Here is a 23,589-nt window from a genome sequence, read left to right on the forward strand (position 1 = left end):
TGTTTTTCTTGTTGTTGATGGTGTTTGTTGCGAGCACTTAGTTACATTCCAACATTTCCTGTTCATTTGTCGCCCAAAGTTTTTTCCATATATTTTCGAAGGTTATCGTTTATTTCCATTTTCTTGTCAATGCTGAAAGGAAAAGAACACACGCACGTAGAACTCATTCTCAAATTACTAATCACCCAACACCCACTTGTACGTATTGGTTGTCTGTCTTAAAATTTCTATTTTCTCTCTTTTTTCCTGTTTATTTATTTATTTATTTATTTATTTTTTTGTTTCATTTATTGTTTCCAATTTGTTTTAGTGGCATTACCATAGCCTTCGTTACTCTGTTGTATATACTGCTTAGAGTCAAGAAAATCTACAATTTATTATCCGGTAGTGACAATATTTTATTATTTCAGTCAATTGCTTTCTTGTAGTATTTTTTATTTTAAAAGAATTTTTGTTTTTTAATTTTTTCGTTTTCTTCCCTATATGCAGTCGTCTCCATCTTTCCATTAATGCTGCTTATTGTTAATTTTCTATTACATCAATTTCTAATACGTGCTTGTAGCAAATCTAAAACTTTGCTTCTTTCGTTTTCTCTACGAATATCCTTTGATTTTTTTTACTCATCTTAAAACAAGAGGAGAAAAACTAATCAGATTAGGATAAGTAAGAAAGACTTTTTAATTATTTCGAAGAAATGTTGCCAACTGGTATGATAAACTCAAAATCGGGTCTGAACCGTAGGATATTCTTTCAATTGAAGTTCTCTGTGATGTCAAGAGAGAAAGAGAGTGAAATGAATAACCTCAACTCGACGTAAAGTAAATTTTTTCCTCCCGTCTTCCAGCTCAGGTGCCGCCTAAAAATTCGCCAGATGAAATTCCTTTGTGGATTTCAAGTTGTGCCTTTAAATTGGTTTCGAATCATCCACCAGTGTTTATTAGTTACGAATTCGCTCGGGCAACTGCTCGAACGCCGATAGATGGTATGAACAACACTGCTTCCTAACTTGCGGGGTGAAATTATTGTTGCGACTTTTTACGCCTTTGCAGGGTTTCGATAGGACATGCCATGACATAAAGGTAGTGGCTTTGTTTTAAATCCTGCTTTCCCTGTATTCTTTTTAAGCGCAGTGGGAATATACAAGTAATATTAAAGGAAAACGTAACTGACTTTCGTCATCGCGCAGTGTGATGTTTCATTTATGTTCATAACTGAAATTTGAGATTTGTCCATCAATTAAGTGCTGCAACAGGATTAGAAAGCTTTCTTAGCGTTCCCATCCACACGTTCCTGTGCAACGCACTACAAACTACAGCGACTCGTCGTTCTTTAATTGTGCGCCTTTGGAACAGCCTAACAGCGGTGATCATATGCACAGAAACATTACTCTCTTCTTCCGTTCCTCACTTTCTATAACCCGTACTGGCCACCATCGTATCTGCACGTATAGAGAACACCCTTGAGCGGCTGATCACATGCAAAAAAGAAAAATAAAGTAAAATTATAAAAGCAAGGATTTCTCGAGTTGAGTCTGCAGATGACTTCTGTTAAAAAGGGAAAATACTCATAAATTATCGATTCACCAGTGGAACCTGGATAAGGATTATGCATACTTTTCAAAATAACGAATATTTAAAATAAAACTTAGGGTGAGAACATCAGAAATATTTCCTTTCATCATCACCCATAGTACTTGATTAAAGATGACATTTACTCATTTGCGTCAGAAGGGGTGCTCTGAAAAGCTCATCCTTCTGTAGCATTGTATGCGAACGAATATTTCGAATACTACAAGCACTTGTCTTGGAACCTACTGATACCAAGGATTTTGTTCAACTAATATTAGGATTTGCTAAGTAAACATTTAATTCATTAATGTTTTCCTCAAATTCTGGAAATCGTTTGTTCCCTTATTTTTACCAGATTGTTTTGTAATCGTTGCCAGTCCTAGTATATTCTAGAATTTTATTTTCGATATAATGACAACGCATAGTTTGAGATTTAAATTTTATTGCAGCATTAGATTGGAGCATCAACTTGAATTAAAACTAGTGTTCCACGTTGAGATTACATCCAATGGATTAGAGTAAAATAAATAAATAATAATAAAGCTTAGTAAAGATGCCTTATTTCTGAGGAAAATATGTCATAAGACTGACAAACTAACAATTGCAATTTTTCTTCTGGGGGTTGCATACTTGCGCCCAAACTTTATATAATCTAACGACAGTTTTTGTAAGGTAAAAACTTACTGTCCGTCGCAGCTGAAAACAAAAACAGAAAATGCTCCGCGTAAACACATTGTTATCCTTATTGTATATTATCACTTTGCTCTTTGCTGTTGCGGTCACCTCAAGGACCACTAATAAGCATTTCCTTCTTTTGAGATTATTTAGTGATGTTTTCTCTAACTCGTTCCATCCTTGGACTTTGAAGGGTTTAAATTTTGGTCGTGGAAAATTATAAAATATTCTATTTTAACAAAATTTCTAATAATGTTGGCATTTTGTTATGAAAACTTTACCTGTGTTAGCTTCAGCAGTTTTGAAATCTGAAAAATATAATAGACTTATATAATATGCGGCGTAAACGTCTCATGAAACTATCGTGGCAGTACGATCAAATGTTCTAAGAAATAAAGAGATTATTGCGCCTGTCCAAGTTTCCTCCCCTGTTTCGGGTATTAGCCATCTGTACGCATAATTTACTAAAGTAATCTGACGTCTCACAAGAGAGCTTAATATGCCATAGGGTCAAAGAATCGAGTCCTTGAAACAAAAAAAGCGCTGCTAAGGTATCGACCTCTATTATATTTTAAAGTAAACTGAGCCAAATTCAGATTTGAGTAAAAATTTTAGGATTTGTTTCCCTATATTATATACTTAGCAGACGAATAAGTTTCGAAAAAGTCCGCGTCGTTTGTCTATTAAAAATTATTTGCTTTGATAAATCGACTACCGACTACGTTTCTTTTTCTTTTTGATGCTTTCATCTCTGCAAACGTGTATAAATGTACATATGCCTATAAGTGTGTGCATATGTGTGTGTGTTCATACCTGTTATTTAAGTTTTTTCTTGTTTATTTGTTTATATATGTTTTTAATATTTTATGGCAGTTTTATGGGTTCATAAATAGCAATATTCTCGGTAGTCTACTGCTTGTTATACGTTTAGTTGCTGTTGTTTTTGCTATTTTTGAGATATTTTGTCCAAAAAGATATCAAAGCAGAGAACGACAAAAATTCTGTTGGACATTTTCCAATTTAACGTGTATTGCACAACAAAATATATACAAATTACAGTAACAAAAATACTGTCACTGACAGGCAACATGACACTGTAGAAATAGTTCATGTGTTTTAATGCACTAGGTGCAGATTGAAGTTACGGTCGTTACTATTGTTGCTGTTGAGGCAAGTTTTTCAACTTTTTATTGCTGTGTGCGATGGTTTCGTTTTTTTTCTTTCTCTTTCGTAAACTGTGTTGGCTATTTTGTTACCTATTGTCAATAAATGGTATCGGTTCATAGTGTGTTTGTGTGTGTGTGCCTGAGTTTGAATATGAGTCTACATGTCTGGTTTGAATATGTAAGCAAGTATGTGCGTTTATTTTATGTTATGCTTGTTATTTATTCCTTTTACGGTTATAAAATGTCATGGCTAACTAAACATGCCAAAACACGTACAACCAACGTAACTCTGAACTGAATCTCGTACCGGTACTAGCAGTTCTGCACTTTACTGAAATCTATGACAAATGGTGATAGCATGCACAGCCCATGCGATACGCATATATTCTTCCATATAAACACATGAGAGAGGATTGATAATAATATATAATGATAAAAAAGAAAAAAAAAAAAATAAAGTATGCTTTTGTTGGACTATCGCAGAAGACAAACTAAAAAAATGTATAATTTCGAATATTTGTCACATATACTAGATTATTTTTAAAAAAATATCACTATGTATTTTTATTGGATTTTCTACAAATATTGCCACACTTACATACATGTGCACATATAACAAACAAATGAATTATCAATTCGTACATAGCCGTATGCACGTACATTAATATAAACATTGCATAAAACTCATAAATCAGCAAAGTGTCATACATTGTATACATTTTTTTATACGGCATACGTAGATATATGCCTGTATAGGTATGCATGTAGGCATGCATATGTGCATATTGAAAATTTCTTGACAAAATAAACGACATTCTTCTTAGTTGTACTTTTGAGTTTTATATGCATAGACGCACTCGCAAATCGCAAAATATTGGCAGTGCTTTGCACCACGCATCATTGACAGTTATAAATATGCAGTTACGATAATCTGAAGCCAGAGATGTGTCATTGTTGCTGCTTACATACAATTTTACTCTCTCATTGCGTTTTTAGAGTCTCCTTCTTTTGTTCCCTCTAATACTATAATCTATATACTCTATAAGGTATACATGTCCACCGCTGCAAAAGGTTTATTAAATTTGGCTTTCGATTTATTGTCGATCTCAATGATGAAATAGTTTACGTGTATTTTGCAACAGAGTGGAACTATAAGTTGGCTTAGTCGTGTGCAAGCTCAGTACTTTCCTATCAGAAGATTAGTTTGACCAAGATTCTTGTCAATATCAAATCAATAAAAGCTGAAACAATTTTTAAATCAAATGATAAGAATGTGATAATGAGGTTCATTTCAAAATTATTGTTCGGAATAAGCACATTTTTTAGAAAAAAAGTTATTCTATAGGAGCAATGGATACTTTGAGCTTTCTGAAATGTGGGAAAATATATTCTTTGAAGACAATAAATTTCCTTGTTGCTACTTCGACCTGTTTCCCGAAGGTGTAAGCTAACGTCTTTTATATATTGATTTCTCAATTTTTCTCCAATACACTAACAGATGTTCACATAAAGTATTTATGTTCTTTTTTTTTTTTTTTTTTTTTTGTTTGTTTAGAGATGGATTGGACCAGTTAAGTTAATGTTAGATCCATAATCCAGAAACGAAGTTGAGAGCGATTGATGAAAAAATCCAAGCATAGGTAGACTGATGTGGCAGAGTATTCGCAATGAGAGGCTCTGTTCCGCTGTCAATCCATAAATCACCGTACTTGGTACTGTACTGTCAAGATCCGGCTAATAATGCCGACAAGAGAAAAAGTGTAGGCGATCCGTGATTGTAATAGAAATACTAAATGTAAAATTAGAATGAAAACTCAGCTGATTTGATAAAGGCAGTCAGTTGCTTCAAATGCCTAAAGTTACCAGCACGAATAATTTCATATAAATTGTTATACAGGTTAAATATACTGAAAGATTGTCTAAGGATGTCAAACCTCCTGCACTCAAAAATAAGGTGCTCGGCAGACTCAGTGATATTGCAATCCTCACAGATGTCAGAGGAGAAGACTTTGATCATTTTAAAATAGACCTTGTCGTAGGTGTGATTACTCATAAGACGGTGAACAACTTTAAATTCCCATGTTGTGAATTTTCCTTTAGGTAGAAGCCTGGGTGTCAAAAGAGGGTAAATTTTGTAGAACAGCCGGTCACTTTTTTCTCTAGCTAAAACATGATACTCATCTTTCCATTCTTTTATGATGAGTTTTTTGACTAGCAGAAAAGCTTCGCTGGGGGGGTAGTTTATGGACAAAACTGTACCATCGAACCTAGCTTGACGAGTATGGAAGTCAGCTTTTTCATTGATACTAAAACCGCAGTGACCTGGGATCCAGATGATGTATTTATGTTCATTTAGAAGAATTTTGGAAAAAATATACGGTAGCGTAACTTCCATCGAAACGGCCGTCCAGTAGGTATAAGACTGAGGCTTTTCGAAAAGAGTGAGTTCTTCTGCCACAAAATTAACTTTGTATAATGAAAATTTTCAGTTTGGTAATGAATTTGATTTGTAGCAGTACATGAAGTGTTACAGGTGTAATTTTGTCTTTTTGTCAGGTGTTACACTTTTCTAGCGAAAAATTTTCTAGTTTAGAAGAGTATTTTTGTAGTCCCGAGACAGCGGACTGGTGATAAAAAATTTATAAAAATTATTATAATAAAAAATTCGTCTATAGAACATTTCGAAATCTTGAACATATCTTTCTCGAAACACGATTCCTGAAAACGGCATGCAGCATGCCCTCCAACAATTTTCATCCATTTGCGCCGAATTTTTTATAAGGTCTTTGATCTTATATGCCCTAGAAAAACACGAGGCGATTTTTGATGAATTAAATTAGATTAGAGATTTTCCGCCTTACAAATACGAAACGATGTTCGCTTCCCTGATGATCCCTTACAAAAACGAATTTCGGCACTAATTTTATTCCTAAAATCAATATTATATGAAATGTGATATTGCGGATGTGATATTCTTCCGACGCCTGTATTATTAGGCTTAACATTTTTTTAAACGCCTTGCATTATCTTCTTAGACTCTCAGTCTACTTAATATACTCTGCCTCCAATAAGCGTTAGGTATGTAAGATTCGAACGTGAATTTTAAAGTTACGTTATGCTCTTATTGCTAAGATAATATTTGCTTTTAAAATATTACATAAGCACCCTGCGCTTACGTTTAAGCTTCAATGAACTGTAAAACTTACCAAAATCATTTTTATTTGCTTACATAGGTAGATAAACAAACCGGTTAAAATAATGATAAATAGCGTTTATTTAATATTTACATTCTTATTTTCCCTGCTTTCTTAAGAGGCCGACCTCATGGTACTTGTGATGGCTGTTGAAATCACTTACGAAAAATTTCATTAATTTCGTTGCCTTCCTTAATAATTAACCTTCTTCTCCCATTCCAAGTTTTCGTTGGAAAGTTGTTCTCTTTTTTATTTAGTTATTTATTTATCTTTTCTTTTTTAAATAATTTGAACATATTCTTCCTATTAAATGAAGATACAGACATACGCAGTTAAGTATATCCACGCATATATGGTTACATTTTATACTTACACGGTTATGCAATTATGTAGAAAAAATAAAAATAAATAAAAGAAGAGAAGAGAAAAGAGAAACCTAACAGCCAATCAGTTTGTATTCAACCATATGTTGTCGTTGTACCGTTGCATTTGTGAATGGAAAAAAATAAACGAATAAAAAAAATTTCCAGCGAAAGGATACGAAAGGTATAACGAAAAGCCAATTTACATTCATTGATTGCGATAACAAGAGCAATAAAAGTAAAGTACCTCGCCGTGTACAATTCCATTAAGGACGCAGGAAAACGAAGAAAGTGAGTGACTCTCTCATATTCTGGCAAATTCACTATTAACAGACACAGGTAATATATTCTCGATTTTTTTTTAATAAAAAAGAAAAATGAAGAACTTCAGTACGAAACATACATCGCAATTGTGAATATCGAATGTTATTATCAGATCAAATCCAAAGCTTTGTAATTTTCCCTAGAGCGGAAAGCGATATTCAAGTTTGCCTGATGGTATAAGCTTATATTTATATTTACCTTTCGTATTTAAAGTTCTATAATATTCATATTTTAAGATATCTTTTAGCTACAACCGCTTTGTTTGGGTAATTAGTGCGGCAAAAAGTAAATTACCTTTCGTTTCTTTCTCTTCTAAACTGATTCGATCAATTATGCTTAAAATTGTTAGGTAGAAGAAGAAACGAAGAAAGAAACAATCGCAATACTCCACTGTGTATACCCTACATTTTGATCTTTGCTAAAAGGCGTGCTACCTTCACATTGGGTTCGCATCTCCGCTAAGGTAAGTGATACTTGAACGCTACAAAATGATTAGAAAGAACTAAAGAAAAGTAGAAATACAAAAATGTTATAAGAAATAAAAAAAAAAAACTTTTTTTGCTACTAATTACAATTTAGTGCATTTATATTGTTGGTGAAAAGTTGCAATACCCAAAGTGTGTATAAAAATTTGTAACGAATTTTGCCTTGTGCAGTTTTTTGATATTTTTTAAAAGATGTTCAAACCTGTCACAAACGGTCTCGGTCCATCATCACCAAATTCGTCAAAAACATGCCGTCTCCATACACACAAGAAACTAAATTAGTTATAAGATATTGTATCGAATTTCACCTTGTGCCGATTTTTGATATGTTTTAAAGGACACTAAAACCTGTCACGAAAACCTAACTTCATTACCGTGTTCGTGATCCATCACCACGAAACTCGCCAAAAATCCGCTCTATGCAGATACAAAAGAAGTTAAATGCAGGATGTTGCTGTTGAATGTTGCTAATAAAATGCTCGATCTTATATGTATTATATATTTGTTTTAATTGCTAATGAAATGTTCGATTTTATGCACATGATGAGTGTTGACGGACCGGTCTCTGAAAATGGTTATAACACGATTTGGACATTGCATTCTTTCAGTATTTGTACTATAATTTTGCATGAGATTTAGTAGCAATCGCAGTTTGTTGGTATTATTTAATTTTAATACTTATCTTACATGTTTGTTGTTTACTTCGCAGTAAATCGTAACTTAGCAAAGACATTTTAATGAAGACACGGAGCTCAATAATGGATTGTCTTAGTACGCTATCTTCACTTAGCAAATACTTCTACAGTATGGCGTTCTAATATCATGTATATAATAAAATTCTAATAAATTAAATCAATCATTCTAGAATAGAACGCAATTCGCGTTTCGAAACATAGCTCCTTGTTGTAGCTATGTTGAACTGAGCGCTCTCCATATTACTTCCGTATAGTGTTTGAATATTAGGATAAATTGGATATATAATAAATGTCGAAGTAAAGAGTTATAGCTTTTGAATGACTTATCTATTTAATAACGAAAGAATTATTTCCTTTCCCTTACATATTCATATATTCATATTATACATTACAAGAAACCAGATATTATAAAAATACCACATGTCAGCGACGCTATCTACTGATGGGTCCTGTAATATGAAAAGTTTCATCTTTACAAACTTTTGTCAAACGGACAAGGTATTCGAACCTGTTACGGCGGTGTATATGACACTCGGTGGTCTCGAGGTGATTCTTGAGGAACAAGGTTTTCCTCCCTTCGGCAAGTACCTTCAGTCCCATAAAAAAACTTCACAAATGTGAATTATTTTTCAGCCATTCAATCTTCCTTTGCAGTTGGTTTCACATTATTCAAATTGACCCGCAGTTCCCCTATAAAGCGATAACCTGATAATATGTTCCAAGTACAAAGAGATTGCAAGTTCCGACCGACTGTCGAAAGGCACTATTTCGGCCTACAATGCCCTTTCGTTAATTAAAAATCAAATATTTTGAACCGTATTCCCTTATTTCGTACAAATGCAAAGTCTATTTACTATCCCAAGCTCCTTTCGCTTTTTGCAAACCATTCATTAGTTGACGTTGAGGAAGAATTTTATTTCTGTCACCACATTTTCCTTCTGCTGACGCGAGAAGAACAACTTCAAACCTCACATTTTAAATTTCAATTTATTGTTGCTATTGTTATAATTCCTTTTTCTCGAACAAATAAATTTTTTGAACAAAATAGGGTGAGCATTAATGACTAAGAGTATTGATTGTTTTTATTCCCATTTCGTCAAATTAATTTAACCATGCCCACCGGTCTACCTATTCGTCTATTGTAAGAATGTTCCTAGTCGCCAAAATCATGATACCGCCCCCAATTTACAAAATCATTCTCGTTCCTATGTGAACATTGGTACTGAAAAAAGGCCCAAGTGAGCGCAGGACATGCCCACACTACAACGTAAACTCACACTACCTCCGCTTTGAAAAACGAACGAATAAAGAATTAATGTTTGGCTTTGAACGAATTAATCGTTTCTTAAAAAACATAAAACACAAAAAACGTTTCGATATTCTGTGCTGTTAAGTGTCCGGGCGCGTCCGATATTCACCATTTCTGTATACGTGCTGTAGGAGCATACAAAGAATATGCATAGAAATTGCTATCGCTATATCTTTGCTATGCTCAGGAGTTGGAACGCACTTTCAAAAAGAGGCATGCGCTCAATTTATATTACAATGTGGGCGTGCACTTTAAATGATTTAATCAATTTTCGCTTCAAACTTACCTGTAATAACTTCTTATGTTTTGGCCGCATTTGAAGCCGATATCGTAACTTAAGCGATCGGGATTAACTGATGGAAGAGAAGACATACCTCCACACTTAGATTTGATTGTGGTCAAAAATATACTTAATTTACATGATCTGTGAAACCTTTAACAGAAGAATGAAATTGCGTGGGCGTCAAACCTTTCCAATTTTTTACGGATGGAGTAAAAGTTTTTATAAACGATGAATGCAAATCTTTACAGTTTTACAATCGTAGTTTGAGTAATGAGCGATAAAACTTTTTCTTTATTATGCCTTTGAATATAAAGTGCTCTCAGCGATGATACGGATGTAGATGTTTTGGTCACGCACATGTCTACTACAGACGCTACACACACCGGTGGTCAGACAAGGGGATAGAATATATATGCCCCATTTTTTGGTTGTGGGTTCAAAAATGTAGTATTTTTGTTCGTTACTTATAAACTCGAATTTTAAAATTGTAAATTTTACACTCTTCAGGATTTTTTAAGATGACTGATGTAGAAGATACGGCAACACTCGCATACAATTTTATTACTTATTTTTTTATTTATTTAGCATTAACTTGTTGATACATATCAGACAACTTCACCCTCTAATAATAGAATAAAATTAAGCGTACTCTGGATAGATATTTAACTGATCGGTTTAAGAAAAATGGGAAGCAACTTTATTCTCTCTCTGCAAATTAATAATAAATCTGGGTTAAATTAAAGAAACCTCAAATGCAATGCAGATTTAAGTATTATTGTGTACAATTGGCTTGAGTTTTGCAAGAAAAAGATGTCGTTAACAACAATTGAAATTTGTTAAGATCGATATGTTCGATCATCCAATTAATTTTTCTTTGTTTCTTTTAGTATAACTTATTGTCCTTTTGAAAGCGAAATTATTTGAAAAATTTATTTTTTTCGTTTTCCTTATTATTGAAAACAACTTTGCGCACAGCTTGACAGGCTAACAGCTGTTGATTTGTGACCACTTTCTTTCTTAGCGTGACACTTATTAATGCAGTAATTCTTTTATGTTTTTTTCTGTTTTGCTTGCTTTGATGGCGTTAAGGGGTGAACTTATTTGTAAGCAGCTTTCAATTTTGAAAATAGCAGATGACGTTAAATATGCAGAACAGAAAAAAACAAAAAATTGGAAGGATTGCGTAGAATAGAGAGTCAGAGTGGGTAAACACAATAACAAGAAAGCAATAAAATATACTTTTATAAAACGTTATTTTTGTTTTTTTTCCTTGATTTTTGTTTTTTTTCCTTTCCCTCTGATTTTTTAAGATTTACTTACCCGGAAGCCAGCACATAAGGATCAATAGCAATGCTATGCTGTGCGCAGAAAAATGTTGTTGTGGGTGATTTTGCATTTTCTTGAAATGCTCTCGATGCCCTCGGTATCTTATGAACAACATGATGCAAAAGAAAATAAATGTTGTTGCTTAACTTCGTTACTCTCCTAAATCTCCTCCCTAGGTTCGCTAAGAGTTCTTTGCTGCAATGGTTTGTTTGTTGGAAGAAAGTCAATGCGTTTAGTTTTATTGATTTATTTAATTTATTTATAGTTTGAAGGACGTTATTGCAAGGTGGTTACGTACGTAAATATTTACTAAGTTACGATTTGTTCAGTTTACACTTAATTTCGTCTATGCATATGTTTGTTTCGTTCTTTTCTTTGCAACTTATGAAAGACAGTTGCAGGTGTTTACTTAATATTTATTTATGCGGTATTTACGACTTTCATTCTAAGACTTGCTTTCCGCGAAGTTTGCCACAGTTAATTTTTTATTAATTTTAATGGAATTTTCTTCCTTTTATTTTCTATTTAATAGGCGGCTTTTTCCAACTGCTGTTGACTGTTGACAGCAAAAAAACCCTGTAAATTCAGAATAAATTAAAAATTATTTGATTAATTCTTTTTTTTTTTTTGCACTCAATGTGAGCAAACAAGCAAATAAACATATGAGCGTATGAGCATAGAAACGTATAAAATTCCAATTGTGGCAGTAATTATATACAAATTTGTATCTGTGACTCGAAATAATCACACACGCATACGCATCCAACACAGCTGTCACAGTTCTTTCTATGAGCGCTTGTGCATGTTGGCGTTGGCGTTTGTCTTTGCGTTGATGAGCGTTAATTTGTATTTATTTCGGTGCCATAAACTACATTTGTTGTCATTGTACTTATTTGTGAAAGTATTTGTTATTTTATTGTTATTGATGTTTTTTTGTTGTTGTCATACGTAACGTTGTGCATGGATTTCAACTTTAATTTCAAATTACATTGTTCTCATCGGGCAGAAGTGTAAATGTATATCTGTGTGCGTATGTGTACGTGTGTTGTTTATATTTGTTTGTATCGCGTTTTTTTTTTTTTTTTTTGTTTTTATTTTGTTTTGTTTACATTTTTTGGTTGTTGTTGTTGCAATTTTAATTACTTTAATGAAAGTTTTAATTGCATAATATCACACAAACGTATAAACATATACTCACTCGCACACAATGAATTCGCAATGAGTTTTTGTCATGTACGTTGGCATGCCACGCGCTGCAAATGACGGTAACAGCAACAGCAATAACGCAGCTTGTGTGCATGTACTAGCAGTTGTTTTGCGTGTATTTGATTAAATTATAAACACAAAAACTAAAAAAAACAAGGAAAAAACGCGCCTGTAATGGTGACATAACAATACTACTTTTATTGTTGCAATTGTTAGCATGTAAGAGAAAACAATCACATATCACAATAAGTCTTTTGCATCTACATAAAACAGTTTTATACTTTTTAATAAACCTTTATTATCCGCTTTGGTAAGTAAATACTACCCCTTTTTTGCAGCTGCCGCAACTCCAAAGTGTTTATTATATTTAATAATAAAAAAAAGTTGTGGTTTCTTTTAACAATACATTAACTTGTTTATGTAGAGCAAATAAATGCTGTTTTTATTACCCGGCACATGGCAAGTGATTGAAGTGTTTAAAAAACTTGGTTATAACTATTAAATTGATTGATTTTAGTTAAATATTATAAAATTGATGACAATTACTTTGCTCCATTGTGCGATACGCTTCGTAGCCAAGGCAAATCCAAACTTATCGCAACGATACTATTATGTATATAAAGTAATACAGAGAAATTGTATATAACGTATAAGGGGAACAAGACAGTCATATCGGTTTTTTAATATAATATATCGGCTTTGACGATACGTAGTCTTCTCTTTGTAGAATATTTTAATTAGTTTCAGTGATTGCATTTTCTCTAAAGACTAATTTGACAACTTCGTAAGCTCCTCTTTAAAAATGAAATAGGTTTTTCCTAAATATCATTTCATCAATCAACCAATAAAGTCTTACCTTGGACTTTGCTTAGACTTTATGAGATATTCGACATTATTTATCTGGCTTGAGTAAGTTTCGGCTTTGCTGTGTTTTTAGACACCTGCGAGATAGGCTTCATAAAAAGCAATTTCTCCCCCTTTTGTCAACGCTGAAAAGAAGATTTTCATAACACCATCGCCAATGACCATTACCAACCCGACATTTTTGACCAGAGTGAGATGAATGAAAAATATCTCATCAAACTTGTCACCCTTTTTCTGCCATTAGAATTGAGTCCTATATCCTTCTTTTGTAATTGAATACCGTAAATATTTTTTGCCAACCGAGCGAACAAATGTTTAATCAATACACATGTATCCCTCCTATAACGCGGTCAATAGTTTCCTGAAAAATTCCGCGTTATAGGGAATCTCGTTGTAGGAGACTCAGATCCAATTCAAAAAAGGGGGTTACGTTCCTAATCGAAAAAAAATTGTTTTTATTTAAGATATTTTTCTATTTATCATTTCATCATAGCAACATAAGTTAATACCACTTCGTTTATTTAAACAGCGCAAAATAAAAAAAAATCTGGAAAAACAAATAAAAACGGAATTTCAAATCTACTTAACATTAAATGAAACCCAAATACGAATCACATTCTTCTGCAATATCCCTCCTCAACATCACTTATTATAATTTGAGTGTGCTTCAAACGTTTTGCTCATATCCGTCCTAATTCAAATTCCAAGCTTAATCCACTATCAGACTGATCCTTTTCAGTGATTACTGGTTTAAAAAGAATCTTTTATTTAAGTCTGTTTTCCCTTATTTCGTTAATCTTTATAGGTTTCCTGGTAGGCGGATAAATTATTTTTAAGATTTCTTTCGAACCTTTCTGCCTTACCTCTTAGAGGAATGTTTTCCCAAACATACTCTTCCAACTCCTTCGCCAGATTTAAAATTTTCTCTGCACTTTTTGGTGAAAAGTTTCCAATTTTGGCATTGGAAGGTTTGCCAGAGCTATCTTCAATCGATAAGGCTTCATTTGTCATTGCCACTAAATCTGCTTCATTTATTTCGTCGTCCACAAATAATTCTCAAATATCATCCACAGTAATTTCGTCAAATCCATCGTCTCTTCGTCAGTCTCACTAGGTTTCTATATTCATTCTCTATTGGATAAGCAACAGTTTCCTGAACTGTTGCCTCCGGCAATAGTGCTTTGCAGCAAGCTCGCAGTGTTCATTGACAAATTTCTTTAAGTGACATCCCAACGATATCAGCATAATTTAAAACTGAGAACTGGTTCTAGACTTCCTTGATTGTTATATATGATGATTCTATCTTCTTCAATATTAGCTCAAACGAATTGCGTATGTAGTATGCTTTAAATGTTGCTATTATTCCATGATCTAAACGTTGTAATACTAATGTAGTGTTAGGTGATCAAATTCAACTTAAATATTAGGATGACATAAATCAGTTGCATGAGGTGGAGTATTGTCAAAAAGTTGTAAAACTTTAAATGCCAAGTTTTTGTTTTTTTTTTAAATAACTTTCTACGTGAGGAACAAAGCTCTTGATGAAACCAATCATTAAATAAATTAGCAATCATCCATGCTTTTTTGTTCACTCTCCAATACACTGGCAGATTGTTTTTGTTGCATCCTTTCATAGATCGTGGATTTAATGATCGGATAATAAGCATTGGCGTGGCCATGAAATCGCCAGAGACATTACTGCAAAGTAACAATGTTAACTTTTTCTTAGAAACCTTAAAGCCAGGAGCTGTTTTTTCGTTTTTCAAATTTAAAAGTTCTTGAAGGCCTTTCTTTGCCATCACAAAACCGTCTCATTAGCGTTAAGTATTTGAGCTGGTAAATAATCTTGTTCTTTAATAATTTTCGCGAACTCTTCTGAATATTTATCTGCTGCATCTGCATCTGTGGATGGTTGTCCTGTTTCCCTTTTTTTACTTCCTGCTTAACTACATTTCCATCTAAGGGCAATCGCTTTTTCATTATATCTTCTGTCCACACCGTTAGCGATTACCCCACTTTTTTCATTATCTTTGCTCTTGGACGAAAAATGATTTGTGCGAGTACCGGTGATCCAGAAAATACCGAACATCTAATTTTCTCTTGGTGTTGTTTTATTGTTCTTATTGTTGATTCATTTAATTTAAAATGTCTAGGAATATCAGCTATCCTCTCTTGATTTTGAAGTCGATCCGAAATTTGAATTTTGGTTCCAATAGTGAACAATTTTTGTTTTAACGACGTACCTTCCTTTTCGTTTGGTATTTTAAGGACTTAAATTACAATTTGGTTATTTTAAGTTATAAAAAATTTAAAAGAAACTTACTGATTATAAAATGTATTCACCTTGATTTTCACAAAATAAACGCGTAGGAGAAAACACACTCTCTCTTCAAAGTTCTTGAAATATTTCAATGAAAAATATAATATAAAGAATTGTTTCGCAAATGTTTTAAAATTTGGTGATGTGAATCTCACGATTTCTTTGCTGTGAACGACAGGACAAACCTAAATTTTCAAAAACTCTTTCAAAATGTAATTTTCGGGAAAACCGCTTTTTACAAAAAAAGTGTGTGTGTAAATGTTTGAACAAAATTGCGTTGTAACTTTGCCGTAAATTAAATTCTAGCCATGCTATAAAGAGACGATATTTCTTGTAAAATTAAAATATGTAGAGTAAAAATCAATGAGGCTAGATCTAACAATTTGTTAATTAAACATATAATGCAAAATTAAAGCTTTTTACAATATTATTGTTAAAAAATTCTTTAAAATCACGTTGTAAGAATACTGCGTTGTAGTAAATTTTCCATATTTTGCGACATTTTGCGAACCGCGTTATGAAAGTAGCGCTTTATAGGAGACTTATCTGCACATATTATTTAAAGCCGTGAACTACATCACAAAGGCAGACACAGCATTCCCATGTTTTTGTGGTCGTCGTAGGGTACGGAATTATTAAATTTTGCAAAAAAAAATTGTCGCAAACATTGATTTGGCAGTACAGGTGCCAGGTGCCCACCAATTTAGTTTGACCCCAACAACGGTGGTGACCAATTTCGGGAATTATCTTATTTACTTCGGTATGGAATCGGATTGCAAAAAAAGGCAAAGATTTTAGATCAACGCCCTTTGGTGCTCGGGACTTAGTCACCCTCCTGGTGACTGTGAGTGGCACGCTCCCGTTCGTGTGCGATCCGGCATCGCGTGGCTTCACAGTAAGTACTTACGTAAAAAACTAAGAGACATCTGTGACTATTGATCCGCAAGTCGAAAATTGATATAACGTCACAGAAGTAATGATTAGCAACACGGTCATAAGCTTGTAAGGCGACTGCTATTGTGATTGTTGACAATGTTACTACGTTCTCAACGCTTCATCTAAAAGCCATTCCTCCACATTTTCCTTGTCTGATGTTTACGCTTGATTGATATTATTCCATAACTTTGACGACACCATCTTTCCATTCTTCTATAGCGTCTTCGGTTAGGTTATGTTAAACATGTTATGTCGGGCATGCAAAGGTATAGATACTAATGGAAGCGAAAGATTGCCATAAAGATGACATTGAGAAATGGATGATTTAAAAATTTATTTTGACCAATTTTTGGCAGATCTATGAACGACTTAGTTGGTTTTCGAACTTGCACTTGCGAAAATGAAAAGCAAAGTGTGGAGACTAAACTTGCTGCTATGGGTAGAGAAGATTTAAACGACAGATATGATTAATCTTAAACCGACCACGTTGGTTCTTTGAGGCTCATTTGAACTTTGTGCTAAGATTCCCTTTTTCTTTTTACTTTGTTTAAATTAACAGCTAACACTACAAAAAAAAAACATTTATATATTTGCAGTTATCAAGACAAGGCTCGTAGGCTCACATTCAGAAGGGAATTCCGTATCCTGGATAACAAGGATAGATGTGCTAAGAAATTGCTTACGCAGAGCTGCTCTATCTATATAATGTCTGTTGCACTCTTACTTCTATTCTCTTGAACGCAAAGATGAAGTAATTGCCTGCAAATTCGGCAGGCAATTACTTCTGGAATTTTTACGCGTAAGCTGATGCTAAATAATCAAAAGGTACGATTGCAATCCAACGCGGACTGAGAATACGTCTACTTTCTGCGGTTTTGGTCGGTGCTTATGAACTACAAGAGACGTACGATGAAAATGTTCACATATATCGTACAAAAACGAAAATAATCAGGCGTGCCCAGTCAATATTATGCAACGTTATGGAAATTTGGCGTTTTAGTTGTTTTTACAATTTTTTTTTAGGACAAAAGGGGTGGATACAAACGATTCGGTCACAGCCGAATATGACTCCCTACCTCTTTTTATTTTGAGGATTTTCTTATTTTTACATAATTAAAACAAATATATATGGCCTGTGTATAGTTTTTTGTTTGGCTTAAATAAATACAAGCTGTCAACGACATCTTGTTCAAGATACCGGACTCCTCTCTGATTGCGAGCCTGTAACGCTCATGCTGGTATGACTTATTACAGAAACATTAGCATCAAGGTTCCATTAAAATTACGGCAGTGTTGCCATTTCCTTCGCTGCGTGTTTATAGCGTTAAAATAATTACAGAATATTTTGCACATTTTACAAAGTGTTTGGGAGACTTTGGGCATTGTATATAATCACACATGACCAACCAGCGGTTACGCTAGCAAATCACTGTTTGCCACTTTAAATTTCAAGTACGGAAAAATGTACTTTGGTCGTGGCTATACTGAGTGCGTAGTCGGTAAAGCCGTGACACTTACTTATTAGACATATACCTACTAGGGTGGGTATATCTTACATCTCGATCATATTTTCCTTCCACACTTCTTTCTGAGTCTCACTGTCGTGCGCGAATACGAAGATGATACACTACACTACTATTTGTATCTCTTGAGTGCAGAAACTTAATAGAATAACAATTTTATATGCGAGCTTTTAATAAATTTGGGAAAATGAAAAGTACGATCTACCATTGATCATATCATTTCCAAGTTTCGCAGCTTAATAATTGAGAAATATATTTCTCAGGATAATTTACTTTCAGCTCATTACGTTTGTTGAAGCGATTTTTCCGTTCTTTGTTTCATTTCTCTCGTATGATTTCGGGTTTTTTTAGGACGCTTGATAGTATACCTGAAGCTTATATATCGGACACGCTAGATGTTGCTAAGTAGGCATTTTCGAAAAATCGTAACCAACTGAAGAGTATTTATACCGCTGGTTAGCTTAGTAACGTTTCATTTCTTTCTAATATGTCATCTAAAGTAAAAAAGCTTAGGTTGTTAAGGAAGTAAGCATTAAGAAAATTAGGTGCAGCAATTTATGCTTAAGTTCTTCGTTTTAAATTTCTCCTCCAACACCTTTCGAAATGCTTCATAAAAAAGATAAACATTTTTCGTTTTTTTTAAGAACTTTATCCTATATCATTAATAACCTTCACTTCATAAATTTCAGCTCTGTCATTATTACGTATCAATAATAATATTGTTCAATAGACTACAACAAAAACAGCAACAATGATCAAAAATAAAAAAAAGATATTGGAAAAGATTAAAATTTACGATAAAAACCATTATTTTGCAATTTTCACATTTAGTTACAAAAAAAAAGCATTGAAGGCTTTTGAAAACGGTTGCACACCAAGCTGTAGTATAGTCGGACAACAATAAGATTTATAAAAAAAAAAATATCCTACAACAGATAAACAATATAACGGTGAAAAAATAATGACCACAGGAACTACAACAACGGTTCTCGACGATATAATAAAATAAAAAAATGCAAAAAAAGAAAAATAATAATAAAAAAACAGCAGCAGCAAAAAGATGTAAAACGGTGAATAAAAATTGTAGCCATCAATGAACCACAATTGTATCTGTGGGCAAATATCTACATAAAAAGCGGTCAGCAGAAAAATGGGAGAATAATATAAATATATATATATATGTGTTTATAAATGTATATCAATGCATAGAAGAATACTGCCAAAGAGCGAATGAAATAAACGAACACTATCGGCAGCTATTAATCTCTTCATGTGGAATCTACTTTGGCCAGGAGAAGGACAAACGATAACAAAAAAAGGAGGAAAAAACATGAATAATAAAAATAAAACCCAAGAACAAAAAAAAGAAACAAACACAATAATATAAAGCAATGGAAAGCATTTTAAGTAAAAATAGTAGCAATACACCAACAAAATAGAGAAGAGATAATTTTCGAGAGTTTCTCTAAAAATACCAACAAAAAAAAAAAAAAAAAAAAAAAAAATAACAAGAAAAATAATTGAAACAAAAGAACGTATGACGGCCTAGTTTTTCCAGTAATGCTTAAGCCATTTATTTTCCTCTTTTTCATACCCCAGTTCTCGTAAACTTCACTATGTGTTTTCTTTTTAATTGTATTTTCTGCGTTATTTAATACATTCACGCGTACGTACACTTACATTCCTATACGTATAAATTTGTTTAAATAATTTTTTATTCTTATTCTATTTTTTCTTTGTTTTTTGTTTGGCAGAGATCTTTTGTTCCTTAATTGCATTTGTATGCACTCATTACCTTAAATTGTCTACACATTACACTCAATCACCGGCTAAGGAAAAGGAAAAAAATAAAAGCAAAAAAAATAGAAACGCACATATATACATAACCTCTGCAATTTTTTCGCCAATTTTTCCTATTACCACTAACTCCTTCTGGTTTACGCTTTCTTTCGACAGAACGGTTTTATACTTAAGACACATTATAGCGTAACATATACACACTTAGTATGTTGCTAATATTAATGTTGCTGTTATTGTGCTGTGATTCCTTTTAGTTGCTCTGCTTTTGTGTGTGTGCGTATATGCATATACATACGTGTGTGGTGGCCTAGACTTACAATCATTCACACACTTTTACTGTTGCCAGCATACTTTTATAGTTGTTAATGCCAAACTTGGCAAACTTATTGTTCACTAAAGACATTTTGTTTGTCATTTAAGCAGTAGCAGTGTAGCAACTCACCCTGGCAACAGCATCACCACCAGCAATCGAAGCAGCAGCAGCAAAACCTTCGAGATGGTCGCAATGAAATACAAAAAATAACAAAATCAGAAAAAAATCTTAAGCGCCAACAAACTTTAGCAAGTGTAAATTTTTCTACAGCTAAAGGATTATATTGCTTTGCCTGCAGTATGTTGTAACGGTTTCTATGCTTATTTTCTTTCTCTTACCTACCCTCCTCGTCAATTCGGTTTTTGTTTCTTTTACTCTCACTCACTCTCCCTATCTCATCCCCTCACTCTATTGCTGTCTCTCTCTCGTTCGCTAGCAGTTTATAGTTAAGCTAAATTATACGTTTCTTTACTCCCAAGTGCCTGTTTTTGTAAATAATTTGCTGTTAGTGCTAAGAATTTCACATGTATATGTAAGTGTGCCTGTGAATGCGTTTGTAGGCGAATTCTGATGCTGGTGTTTCGTTAGACAATTTCTGTAGCGCATACTTTAAGCATTCTCATTACATTCAAAAAGGAAGTGTAATTAAATGCGGATTAATGTGTACTCAAAACTAATGAATAAACAAAAAAAAGAACAAAATTATTTTAACTTTTTTTCTATTACTCTTAAAATAGGAAATAAATTCGGTATATAACGAAGAAGAGAGAGAGCTCAGGCTTTGCTTGAGAATGATGCTAGCCTTGCCTAAGTTTTTTCTTCTCCTTCTTATTTTAGTATCGTCTTAAACGATACCGTAATGAAGACACATATCCAAGCACTATTAATTTCAGGTTGAATTCTCTACATACTCCAAAAGTACGTTTAGCAAATGAAGTGTACTACGTAAAATTGCTTAAAATTTGAATAGAGCTTTTCGTGAAACTATGTTTTTCGAGTTGACAATGTTATTCGCTCTTCACATACTCAAACAATTGGACTGAAATTCTCCAGTGCAGTGAGTTGGTTAATTTCAAACGATTTTGTAGCCAACTTTGGAAACATTAAAGAAAGTTTTTAATTCTTTGATGGTTAAATCCCAATATTTTATTTCTTTTTATTCTTTTTTTTTTTGGTTTGAAGTTTTGAATCTGCCCCCTTCTGATCGCAGACCCTCAGATAACTCCGGTTAAGCTAAAAATAAATGCATTGTTATCGTAATATAATTTGAAGAGAGTTATAAGTCAAAGCTTGCGCTTCGAATATCAGAAAAATGCGAAGAAATCCTTAGAACTGGATGTAACAGGATCTCCGCGGTGTATCGGGAATAAAAACATCTACGAAGTACATATTCGGGTAGAACGATAATTGTGCGCACGCGTGTTGTATCTCTAATAAGTACGAAGATGGTCGTAATATTGTAGATAAAGAATCGTTGATGCGGATTACGAAGGTGTGAATTAAATGAATGGTAGTTGCTTAATCAGAAATGCATGTTTTATTAAGTTAAAACGCACACATGGTTCGCACAACTGCATAGAACAAATATCCGACATTAGGTTGAAGTTCAAATGGACGAATGAATAGAATAACTTACCAAAAAGGGATATCATTTTTTTCATTCATATTTCGCTAACGGAGTTTTTTGCAAATATTGTATAACCGAAACCATCACGGCACATCGTGTTGCTGCAATGTAAAGTTGTTTAGATTAATATCCTTCAATTCAGGTCATAACAAATTGGTTAACATCGATATGTAAAGCTCTCTGTTTACGGTAGCGAACTCTAATTGTCAAAGGAACTTGAACGACAACACCAATAGGCCACTTTTATGGACTTTAAAATTGAATTCATCGATTTGATTCAAATTAAATATGATGATTTCGCTTATTCACTAAATAATTGGAATGAAAATGAATCTTATCTTAGAAAATGGTTTCCCTAAAAAGCTAACGAAACGTTATAATACAAATCAACATTAAACGTTTATGTGAAACACTAAACAAAAAATTGGATATTAATAAGATCCTACACAAATATTTTCCAAACATTCAATCATACGTTACAGGCATAGAAAATATGCGTATTGCGCATCGGTATATTATTGAAATTTTGCACTAATTTCCGTCGTAATATGATTATCTCAGTGCACACGACCCGAAATGTAGGCGAGATGCACCAAAATTACATAACCAAGCAGAGACTTTTGACAGACTATTAGAGAACACAAATCTAGTGGTATGACGCTCTCGTTAGTCAAAGATTTGATCTTTAACGCCAATATAGTTTACTTTCAAAATCTTGCGCGATACGCCGAATTGAATTCACAGACACTTTCTGTTTTTGGAGAACGGTTTTCAGCAATACCTGCTTAAACGGTAGCGAATACCTGCTTTTATCACGCTCGAAATCGTCGACAATCCGATGAATAGCGAGAAAACTAGGTCGATTAAGACGAAGTAGGTCCATTAGGAGGAAGAGTTTACGAATAATTGCAATATGAGATCAAATTTGGACGATTTTTAAAAATTATTGAGTTGAGCAAAATTGCAAACCTTATCCGGCACAACTAATGGGGCCAGAACGATTTTGATATTTAAAATACGGCCGGAATGTCAAAAAGAAATTGTGAGGAAATGTGTGTTTATAGATTATAAAACGATTTAAATAAATTGAGTGCAAAAAATTATTTGAGCGACCATTAACAGAAAAATTTGCAATTTTTAGACATTAGCTTGGTAGATAGAAAGATTCACACGCCACAAAGTGCATGATACTATTATCATTACTTATACAAGGTGTAAGGTAAGATCTATATATTTTTAATTTGAAATAGACCTGTATACCTGTAAGACATATTAAGTTAAGTTTTTTTATTATAAATATTGGTCCATTTAACTTTTATTTAAAAGTGATTGCAGGTAAGTGAACCCTCCTTAATTTTTGAAAAAATGCAGTTCTGGAACAACCACTGTCAAACGCTTTTCCAAATAAATCTGTTGTTATGTCACAAATAACGCCAACAATCTTGGAAAATAAGGTTTATGCGAGTTTGTGGTTCACTGGAATAACCCAATGACGTTACATAATTCTGAAAAGAATTCCAATGAAATTATAACGCATGATCTCGATGAGCACTTGTCATCTTCATCAAGGGTGTGAAGTTATATTTAAATATAACTAGCAAAGACACAAACTA

General features: G+C 33.3%; 1 protein-coding gene and 1 pseudogene across 2 annotated transcripts in view; one reads left to right on the plus strand and one right to left on the minus strand.

The window, feature by feature from the left end:
- LOC119642903 overlaps positions 1-23,589 on the minus strand; it is a 118,701-nt gene that overhangs the window by 72,376 nt on the left and 22,736 nt on the right. The window contains exons 1-2 of one of the 2 annotated variants that reach the window (XM_038042199.1): positions 20,479-20,760; positions 11,382-11,963 (exon numbers count right to left, since the gene is read on the minus strand). In XM_038042199.1, coding sequence (XP_037898127.1) covers positions 11,382-11,502 — 121 coding nt within the window. In that variant the 5' untranslated portion in view covers positions 11,503-11,963; positions 20,479-20,760. Of the gene's footprint in view, positions 1-11,381; positions 11,964-20,478; positions 20,761-23,589 lie in introns of those variants that run through there. The other variant, XM_038042198.1, reaches the window with a different exon arrangement.
- Positions 23,466-23,589, plus strand: part of LOC119642911 — a 29,996-nt pseudogene continuing 29,872 nt past the window's right edge.

This window comes from Glossina fuscipes, unplaced genomic scaffold, assembly GCF_014805625.2.
Source record: "Glossina fuscipes isolate IAEA_lab_2018 unplaced genomic scaffold, Yale_Gfus_2 287, whole genome shotgun sequence".
Taxonomy (NCBI): Eukaryota; Metazoa; Arthropoda; class Insecta; order Diptera; family Glossinidae; genus Glossina; species Glossina fuscipes.